Genomic DNA, 11,246 nt, shown 5'->3' with positions numbered 1-11,246 from the left:
TTTTCTAAGTGTTGCAGTTTGGAAGTGCTCGTTAGATATAACTCAACTTCCCTGCGTACCACCTGTTTGGAAGAGGCAGCAGGACATTGCTTTACAGAAAACGAGTGCTTCCAAACTCTGATGGCAAGATGGCCACGGTGTGCAAAGGGTCAATTAAATAGATGTCAACCATTTCAAATACAGTCGTCAAGGTAGCTGCGTGATTTGTTCATGGATTAATCCCTCTATGACCTTTGAGGTGGAGCAAAGGTTCTCCCTGGTCTGGGGGCTAATGGGATGCATGCTCGCCATTTTAGAAATAACTTGGGCTACTTCCTTCACAGGTGTTACCGATGATACTAATGAAGGCTCTGTTCCATTCTGGTCAAACAGTCTCACAGGAAACACTAGTGGGTCTCAAAGTGGCTTGATTATGGATCCTGCCGCAAAAGAACAAGGAGGCGCGGCCTTAGTGTCCTTGAGTGGGTTCCAAAATGCCGCCTAACTATGTGACATTCACCCACCCACCTATGTGACTGTGAGCACGAGTATGACTATTAGTACCAGTAGGGGCGCTGTTGTGCCAGAAACAGAGAGAGAGAGAGTGCTGTAAAGTCACTTGAAAATAAATTATTGGTAGTTGCTGGGTTTTTTTTTTTTGGGCTTGACTCTAAAGTGTACAGTAGTTGCTTACAATTTACAATTTAGGCATTTAGCAGACGCTCTTAATCCAGAGCGACTTACATTAAGCAAGAACAAAAAGCATGGGGAATACATCACATAAAAACATTTATCATGAAACATGCGTAAGCTAAGAAAGTAACAGTGGAATATCTATAATGAAACTATACATATAAGCTATACATCTATATTACTATGATATACATTATGTACTATGACGTGCTATGACTACATACAATGCACTTATGCTGTTTACATAACATGCTATAAGTCTGTATCAAATGCTATCTAAGTCTACAGAATTGCTATCTAAGGGGGTGGGGTAAGTGCTATGGGCCATGATGGAGTCTGAAAAGGTGGGTTTTCAAACTATGGCGGAAGATTGGGAGTGATGCTGCAGTTCTGACTGCAATGGGAAGTGCATTCCACAGTTTTGGAGCCAGAAGGGAGAAGAGTTTGGGACGTGTGGAGCGTTGTCCCGGCGTTTTTAGTGAGGGTACTTCCAGCTTCCCTGCGTTGGCTGATCTGAGTGAGCGGGAGGGTTTGTAGGGTTCGATCATACTTGCAAGATATGGGGGAGCCATACCTTTGGTTGCTTTGAATGCCAGCATCAGAGTTTTGTATTCTGTGCGGGCAGCGACCGGGAGCCAGTGGAGGGAGCGGAGCAGGGGGGAGACATGTGAGAATTTTGGCTGGTTGAAGACCAAGCGAGCTGCGGCATTTTGGATCAGCTGGATCATGCTGGTAGGCCAGTAAGGAGGGAGTTACAATAGTCGAGTTTTGACAAGACTGTTGTCTGGATTAGGAGCTGGGCTGATTCCTGGGTGAGGAACGGTCTAATTCGTCGTATGTTATAGAGTGTGAACCTACAGGATCGAGTGACAGCTGTGATGTGAGTTTTGAACGAGAACTGCTTATTTGGGCTTGCTTCCACATTTCTTCACATCAAGGAACCCCAGCCCAGATTGATATGTAATTGTCCACAGACATCCATCTGAACATATTTTGTGCCTTTATTAAAATGTTCAAAATATATCCATTTATTCTCAATGTGTTTTTAAATAACAGATGTACAACCTCACAGTGTGTTGCTGTGAGCTTGTAGATCAGGTATTTTCATTTGTGCTTGTTTTCATAGACCTGGCCACTTGTTTCTCTTGCTAAACTGGCAACAGCAAGAGAAAGAGGAAGTTATGCACCCACAAACGCAAATACTTAAAAGGGCTATATGAAAAAGGTGGAATAGCCCATTGTAAAGGATAGTGTGATAGTCATTCATACATTCACTTATGTATCTTAGACATTTTGTCATGTTTATTCAGCCGATACCAATTTACAGTATTACAGTATGTACTGATAAAACAAATAATGTCACTATCACTTTTATACAGTGGATTGTGAAGAGTGACAATGACAAACTTTGTTCAATGAAACGAACAAAATTATACACTTAATACAATGTTATAAAAAATAAAAGCACTTTAAAACCCTGTAAATGCAGCAGATATTCTTTCAACAAAACCTTTTTTTTTTTTTTCCTCAAATGATTTGGCACCAATCAGTGACAGAAAGATATTGTACAACTGAACGTACTGACCTCTCCTTTCACAGTTGGCCAATTCTGACATTCTCTTATCTTCTCTTGTGATAAAAATAGGGGGGAACGTATCACCCCCCCTTCTTAAATAAATATTGGATGAGTCTGCACAGTTTGCACCACATATTCCCCCCCCCCGTAGCAACCTTTAAAATAAATAATGGCGAGGTCTGCCTCTGCCTCTGGCGAGATGCAAAGGTTTGTAACCATGTCATCATCGTCTGTCAAGACTGTCAAAAAAGCAGATGCTCTTTGCATGTCATTTCTCATCTGATCTTCAACCCCAGCCACCCACCCACCCACCCCCGTGTCGTGGTAGCAGCGCTACTAAAGCTCCAGTCTTTCCCAGCCAGCCAGCCAGCTAGTCACCAGGTCCTGCAGTGCACCTGACATCTGGACATGTGAGTATATATATATATATATATTGTCAGTAATTAGCAAAACCAAACCAACCCGGAGTTAGCAATCTCACTGGCTGTGGTGTGTTTGAGCGAGCAGACTGGATTGCTGGGCAGTCAACTACTAGTCAAACCAGTCTCTCCTCTGTCCTCTCTTCGTCCTTTTTCCTTCATGGAGAGAAAGACAGAAATATTATTTTGACAGGACAATTCTAAATGAATAGTACAGTGTGAAAAGGGTACTGTATATTTTTGAGACAGCTGGCCAATCACTGTTGTTTCTGGCAGCAATTTCTAGATTTTAGTTTTAGTCATAGCCACTTGAATAGTTTTCCTTTAGTTTTAGTCACATTTTAGTCACCCGGAATGTTTTAGTCAGTGGAAAAAGGTAGTCGACGAACATTTTTCGTCTTAGTATTAGTCGAAGGAAATCAACACTGTTGCCAATACCTGTTGGATTCGACTGTGTTTGTGTGTGTCTGGTCTGGCCGTGGCACAGATCTCACACCCGGGGCGCGAAGGCTTGTTAATGAAAGTGCATGACGGACACGCCCACTCTGTCTGCAAAGACAACAATAAAAGTGGGACAAAAAGAATACGTTTACTTCCAATGTGTGACAGCAACTTTGTGATGCGTACAGTAGCAGTGCACGGTGCTTTGTAACATACCTGTGATTTACTGGATTTGCTGGGCTTTTCACTTATCTGCAACGTCTCCAGGTTGAGGGCATCTTTGATCTCACCACCTGTTGTTGGCCTCTCCCCAGCACCACCTGCTGCAAGCCCATGAATATAAACAACAAACAGAAAGTAAAAAGGGTGTCACAGAGTGAGCCGTTTCATTCTTAAACCATTGAATAGGCAATAGGGGGAAAAAAAAAGTTTCATTCTGTAGACAATAACACAACTGCCCTCAATTATCTAACCGTGGCGAACTTCCCGTTTGTAAAACGTTGCCCTGGGAAAGTTAAAGAAGCAACTCTTAATAATAATAATAATAATATCTCAAAACTATTATAACGCTTTTCGGAGTACCCAAAGACGCTTTACATGGGGGGCAGAGGTAACAACAAAATAAAACAACTTTATTGGGAAAAAGAAATAAACACTAAAAAGCTATAAAAACATTGAGAGTTTAGCTAGGGAAAGCAATGTTGAAGGTGTGTTTTGAGGGGGCGGTTTTGAAGGTTCTCTGAGTGGTTTAGGGAGGGCATTCCACAGGGTTGGGGCAGCAAACGCAAATGCTCTGTCGCCCCATGTACGGAGTTTGGTCTGGCTGAAGTCGAGGAGCTTTGCATCACCAGACCTGAGGGAGCGGAAGGGGACATGACGTTTGAGGAGGTCACAGAGGTACGGGGGGGGGGGGGGAGCCAGGTCGTTAAATGCTTTGTAGGTGGTCAGGAGCGTTTTGAAATGGATTCTGTGTTTGACCGGGAGCCAGTGAAGGTCACGGAGGACTGGTGTAATATGATCTCTGGAACGGTTACTGGTGAGCAGATTGGCAGCCAAGTTCTGGACATATTGAAGTTTATTGAGGACTTTGGAGGTGGTGCCATAGATAAGAGCATACTTTTGCAGTAATCAAGGCTGGATGTGATGAAACTGCATGGATGAGTGTTTCAGCTGCGTAGAATGACAGAGAGGGTCGGAGACGGGCAATGTTCTTGAGGTGGAAGAAGGTGGTTTTGGTGACTCGAAAACTATGCCATGGTTGCGGATGCGGGTGGAGGATGTGACAGTGGACCCAACAATGTTAAGTGAAAGATCTTGGGTAGAACTGGTGAGGGAGTTGGGAACCGATGATTTCCGATTTATTGCAATCGAGTTTGAGACAGTTATTTTGCAACCATAATTACGATGAATGATTTAAATGTGACTGAAAATGTGAAGATATGCATAACAATTACATTTTCGTTTGCTTATTATGATTTGTAAATTTGCACAGGGCAGATATGACAAATAACTGAAATATACATGACTGACGGTGTATCATAATTATTAACGTATTAAGTGTTTTTTTGTGGCCAGGGACAGAGACAGTAGGCTGACAGGAAATGGGGGGAGAGATGGGGGGGATGACATGCAGTAAAGGCCGTCGGGAACGGGAGTCGAACCCGCGGCACACCGCCAGACTGGATTACCAGCCAAGGTGCCTGGACCGCTGAGCCACAGCCCAGGCCAAGTGTTTTTTAAACAGTGGAAATAGCCGATCCATTAGCTCACCAATGCGTTACATCGCGAATGCGTTGTGAGCTTGCATACAGTATCTACTATTTTAAAATGCATTTACATTTTCAACAGATGAACGGAAGCGATTCTGACGATCATGCAAAAAACCTAGATTACTTCAAATAATTGCGATCAGGCGATTACATAGTTGGATAATGACTGTGTATAGCCACTGTATGTGATTGTGCTCACCTGGAGTGCTGTAGTTGAGCCGAGACGGAAGGGTACTGTATCCTCTCCAGTCTTGAGAAGTTGAACCGTTGCTTGGGGGTGGAGGTGGGGCTAGCAGGGCATTCTCCTGGTCTTGCTGGAACAGCTGGCGGGTGACGCGGGCTTGGCGGGCAGACACCAGGTAGAGGTACGCAGTGTCCCCGTCTTTCTGGACACCATAGGAGGCCAGGGACCGTGGCTCTGTGCACAAACACTGCCCAATAACCCAGCGCTGCACGCGTGGATGAAAGCCATATTCCAGAAACACCTGACAAGAAGGAGTGCGTTTTGAGTTTACAAATGCCACGTTTGCTTACTTTTGTATCCAAGAAAGACCACTGAAACGTCCAATTTTGTTTTCCAACCTGCTGCTTCAGTGCGGCCACAGTCATGTGGGGGAAGACTTTCACAGTGACACAACAGGACGAAGAAACGTCTTCCACTGCCACAGATAAACTACAAGACAGAAAGGGCACTCTATGATGAGCTCAAAGAATAACCTCAAGAATAACCAGTCCAAAGTAAAACAGCATTTCCAAACCGTCCCCACCTGATCTCTCCGTCCGCGTAGCTCTTTTCAGAGAGCTGAATTGTCAACGCTGCCTTTTGCCGAGCCAGCGATGATGCATGCTGGGAAGCAGCCTGTGTGTCGCCTGCTTCGATCGCCCTCGCCAGCTCAAAGCAAAGCTCCTCTATAACAAATTGACGACAGGTCATTTAGTGTGTTGAAAAGACGCCGTCCGACAGAGAAAGCGTCCGCGCCTGTCTGGTAGGTCTGGCTACGGCTAGATCATAGTAAGAAAAAGTCAAGTTACATACCCGTGAGTGGCAATGAAGCAGAGCTCCATTGTTCTATAGCTGCCGCTGTGTGGAGTCTTCTGTCATCTGAATCGTGAGCAGTGATATTTGCAACTGACGGCAGAAACACAAAACAAACAAAAAAGCCCATCAGCTATCAGTGAAAAAGCACTTCTCAACAACTTCTTTGTGGGGAAAGGGAGAATAAAATTAAGCAAAAACTATCACTCTCTGACCTCTGTGTGCCTCTCTTAGTGACGACATGACCACTGTGGCCCATTCCTCAGCCTCCCGGTCGCAGCGGAAGTTGAATCGGATGCAGTCGTGGGGCGGCGTGGCCAGACGCATCTCATGACACCGTGGGGATTTGACTTCATACTGTACCGAGCGCAGGTCAAACTCGGCGACAAACTGCGGGACGGAAGACAATGGCAATATGCCAGTGATTAAATGTTCATCGATATGATTCATTTCAACCTACTGTATATGCCCTGGTCGGTCTGGACAAGGTTTTATCACTTGAGCAGACAGAAATACTGCTTTTATAGTTTCTCAATACATACTCAAGAGTAAATCATTTTAAATGTAGCTACAAGTCACCTGAACGAGATAGTGTCCGTGTGAGCGTCCGTCCGTTACCAGCTAATCTCCGGCACCGTTAACCCGGTCGATGCCAAATTTTGCACACACACTCCCTGGATGCCAACGATGAACCTCTGCCCCAATTTCTCCAGAGCGGCATGGTATAGCGCAACCAGGAGGCCGACTTTTGAAAAACGTTTTTTTTTTTATATTACTCCTCCAGATTCTGTCCAAAAAATCCTGCAAATCGTTACACACGATCTCTATAGTCATGTGTTTAAGACAGAATGTCTCAATTCATCCAATTGCCATCCAAGAAATGGCACCCTTTTCACATTGGCCTATTATAGCACCACCAGGAGGCCACAACCTGCCCTGGTGGAGACCTGTGCCCCGAGGGGCACTTTATCTAGTTGTAACCTGCATTAGCTAAATGACATATGGTGGATGATGTACCCCCATCCTTCACACACAGGGAAATCCTGTGTTCATACGGTAAACGCTGCCATTGTGCTATGTAACGTGTATGTTCTGTTCCTTTGATTGAGGGAGGTGTCACTGCATGGGTATTGGCTACATGTGTTCCGGGGAGGGAAGAAAACAAGGAAGTTATTCTGTTCTGTTGTGCTAAAAATATAGTCTCACGTTAACAGACTGTTGCCTCCGCGATTTCCAAACGCTTCATCATACAGTCTGGACCAACGTCTTTACAGTCGCGCACATAATATAAATAGAAAACATCTAGCAGAAAAGGAAATAAAAATATATATTTTCGTTAACGAAAATGACAACTTCCGTTACTCAGCTCATGGGGACTATAGGTCCAGACTCTATATAGCATTCAGAGATTGTGTAATAGTTGTCCGGTTACGCGAGACTATGCTAAAAAGGTGGACTGCGTTAACCGAGAGACACAGCACACGTTCTGATATTACGAGCCTTGGGCTAGACACCCTATTTTAGTTGTTTTATGTTCAGTGACCCTCAACAACCCTCGGATTAAATTGTGCTGCAGCAAGGGAATACATCTGGGCTCAGTGTGTTTGAGCTAGCAACTTGAACATTGATTGACTGATTGAAAGATGTATTTAACAGATTGGAGAATTACAGTACATTTCAAGCACAGCTCAATACAAAACTGTTTTAACTGTGGACGACACCATAAAGCATTACACTTGTTTACAATAGGGTCCCGTGACTCCACCATGTTCAATTCATCATAACATTTAGAGACGTACAAATATACACTTCTATATAGCCAAAAACTGGAAATCATGGAGGTAAAAAAAAAAACATATACAGTGAGGGGGGAAAGGGTGGGTGTTAGGTATTTCGGGATCTACATTTGTAGATCTGTTATTTGGTGAATGAAGTTTTCATGTTGCCCTGTGAACCTGTGACTATGCTGTCCCACTGATTTTGGTTCTCACTTCTTTTGCCCTTGAAGCACTTAGTGAGAGTTCTTGCTCTTTTCCCCGGTTCCACTCTGATATTCATATCAGAGCCATCTCTGCCCCGTGAGATAGCTTCTGTATGCCATATTCAGTGACGTCTTGCATTATCTGTCCCTTTGTAAACAAATATGTTTTTTGACCTTTTTGTTCGACACGTTTTCCTGTGTATTGATTACAATATGCTATATTAACCATGTTCAATTTGAACATGGTGAGAGATCTTGGTGAAACGCTGTCCGAACTACCATCTTTTTTCTATAATGGTTAAATATATCTGATTGAACCTCCTCTAAGTTCTGCTTGCCTGAGTTCGCTTCATTGTGTCGGTCAAATTCATTCTGGTAAACTCTGTTATACTTTGACTTTTACTCATTATAGTCTAAAAGGTTTTATTACCATTTCTGTATATTGTTACAGGCCCTTTGCCTCAGTGTTTGGTTATTATTTATTTTACAGTTTTAGAGTTTCAGCTCTGGCTATCGAAGTTATTACGTTTATTTATACAGTCCTTGTACTTAGCATACAGATATTATTAGGTATCATAATTAGGGCTATGTATCCCTTAGAAATACATATGACAGAAATATTTCTGTCAGTGGGGGATTCAGATTTTACGGGGGCCAGTCAGTAAGAGATGCTAATTGCATGTCTTAATGACTGTTGGTAGGGCGTTCCACATTTTGGTGGCATAGGAGCGAAAACAGCAGATCAGTCCCTTGTTTGTGCCGAATCTGGGTTTGTTGCACTCCCTCTGGTGTTGTGCGTGTGGAGTCTGTGGACTTCGTTGACATTAAGGAAGTATTTATTTAGACAGGTACATTGGTATCTTGGTGATGTATCGAATCTTGTGGACCAGATCGTCCCCGCGACGTCACAAAACGGACCACCAGTACATTAAACGACGAGGATTGTTATGCCGTCCATGCCATATAAACCTCTAGCGTTTAGTAGTCTAGTTGGCGTTGTTCAACAGATGTTGTCAAATTCAAGTCAAAAGCTCACCACACTGCGGCTTCCGCTCGTATCTCGCAGCGCCAGGCGAAACTCTCCCGCCCGGCCGGGATCCATGCTGAGCTGCAGCCGCAGAGCTTCGTTGCCCGCCCCGGGGAGGCACAGCGGGCGGATCCCCGAGTGGCACACGGACACTCGCACCGACATCAGCACGGTGTTGCAGCTGGCCAGCGTAGGCCCGCCGTGCAGAGCCTGGGACGGGGCACCACCACCGACCCCAGCCGGGGCTGGAGTCCAGCCGCCCGAGCTCAGTGCCATCTCGCTGCTGCTGACGACCGCCTTGAACGCGGACGTGTTGCTGCTGTCTGGGGCGGGGAGATTACGCCGAATCGTGGCGTTTTTGTAAACCCTTGCGAGGTCTACCTTGCTGTGAGAAGGCTGTGTTTCATTGTTGGACGTTCAATAATATAATAGTCTCCTCCTGCCGCAGAGTAAACCATTAGGTCTGTGCCTGCCTGGTAGTGGTAGTAGTACAGCGAGATGCGAAAATCAAAACAGGAAGTAGGGAAGTACGTATTTTATTTAGGTCCGATGAGAAACACTTGCCACGAAGGAAGCATTGGCCGTACACGCCACATAATAATAAAAATATAAAATACGATAAGATAATGGAAATACTTTTTAATAAGTCTACGAAACAATGAGATGATGAGAAGTTGAGAACTGATCCTTGTTATTCACTGGCCTTAAACTAGATGGGAGTGTCATACAGATTGTAGATAGAGGCAGTTTGTAGACAACCCTTTTTTTGGGGAAAAGAGGGTTGGAGTTGGTCTTGTTGTCTGTCACAGATGGAGATTATCATGTTGCCACAATAATTAACATTTTGTAAGGAACAATTAACATTATTCAATATATAATTTGATGGACACGGTATAAACACCAATGGGAATAAGTAGGCCTACCTATTACCGATTTTAGGAAATTTCCCAAATTAACATGCTGGCAAAGCCAGAGCATTTTGTTTGACTTGCCTCTTTAGACTATGTGGCCAGTGATTGGCAGTGAAATATAAACTATGCTAAGTTAACTAATGTATTATGTGTGTGTCCCTGCTATATGCCTAGAAATGCTTCCACCCTTTGGAAGAGCAGAATCTGTGTGCTGACCAGCACACACTTGAGGAGAACTAGACCATGGCTGCGTCCGAATTGCTAGGGTTGTTCCCTACTCCCTATCCCCCATACGGGGATCCAGATTCTAGTGGACTCTATAGTGATGATTTCGGACAATACTCCCTGTATGGGGAGCACCGACTCTGACGTCAATATCGATAGAGGGCGCTGTAGTTCCGCGGGTTCATGTACTTTTTATTTGCATGAAATCCCCATTAGGTTTTTTCAGATCGCCTCATAAAGAAGTTAAGAACTGTTTGAAAAATAAACAAATCATCCCGGCCATTTCACTCATTTGGATATGAAGAATCAACTGACTACAAGAAACCAATCAAAACGCTGCTGCTGAATTTCCGCTAGGAACAGACTGTATCAAATAAGTCTGGCTGTCACCTCCCTGCAAGGACAGTTTGTAAAGTTATTTTTAAATTCATGAATGAATAAAGGAAAAAATAGGTTAATGAAAATATGTTTGCAGGCATTTAGGCCTATATATCTATGATAAAAAGGTTATTTAGGATAATGGATATAGTCTAATATTAATTTATTGATAATAATCATAGGCCCATTGTTATGGGAAAACAGTGCACAACCTTGACAATATATGAAAATATCAGCAGCATGATTTAATCTTAACCACATGAACCCCCGCTAATCCTGGGGCGGGGGGGATACGGCAAAAATAGCCGATCTAAGCAACGCGCGACGTCCGTGTTGTGAGCTTGTATACTTTTACTTGGGTACTTTTGGTAAAGAATTACCAAAAGTAGCCGATCTACAAGCTCTTCTCACAATACGGACGTTTGGTGTTAACAGAAACAGCAGTCCAATAAATGACTGCCTACACAATGAAGTTGCAATTTATTGCAATTCAATGAAATAATGTTAGATAGCCTATTCATGGCAGGAATGAATGAATATTAATAAAACATATGTTCGGACACAATTAATATGTGTCTCACATGCATGTATTTAGCCTACGTTTGTGATAAAGAATCTCACAAATATATTCTACAGCAAGCAACTGATTGCTCTCCTAACGTCATGCGCTGGGCCTGGGTGATACAATTAATCAGATTAGTAATAATACTATTGCAAACGAGTAGATTTATTATAAATAAAATAAAACAATTTCAAATAAATGCACAGATCATTTGTCTCGAGATCTGTAGCTTCGAGATCCGCCAGGGAA

General features: G+C 43.6%; 1 protein-coding gene across 1 annotated transcript; it reads right to left on the bottom strand.

Annotated features, from left to right (window-relative positions):
- Positions 1–1,961: 1,961 nt before the first annotated feature.
- On the bottom strand, positions 1,962–9,746 carry LOC308324965 (ranBP-type and C3HC4-type zinc finger-containing protein 1-like). The gene is made up of 9 exons (XM_080777320.1): positions 8,931–9,746; positions 6,129–6,303; positions 5,914–6,006; positions 5,645–5,786; positions 5,460–5,550; positions 5,077–5,362; positions 3,325–3,431; positions 3,106–3,216; positions 1,962–2,823 (listed from the first exon to the last, which is right to left on the bottom strand). The coding sequence occupies exons 1-9, from the start codon at positions 9,195–9,197 to the stop codon at positions 2,773–2,775; spliced, it is 1,323 nt and encodes a 440-aa protein (XP_080633446.1). The 5' UTR covers positions 9,198–9,746; the 3' UTR covers positions 1,962–2,772.
- Positions 9,747–11,246: the final 1,500 nt, after the last annotated feature.

This window comes from Protomyctophum bolini (assembly GCF_963924005.1).
Source record: "Protomyctophum bolini genome assembly, chromosome: 12".
Classification (NCBI taxonomy): Eukaryota; Metazoa; Chordata; class Actinopteri; order Myctophiformes; family Myctophidae; genus Protomyctophum; species Protomyctophum bolini.
This window is presented reverse-complemented; position numbering and strand designations above follow the sequence as displayed.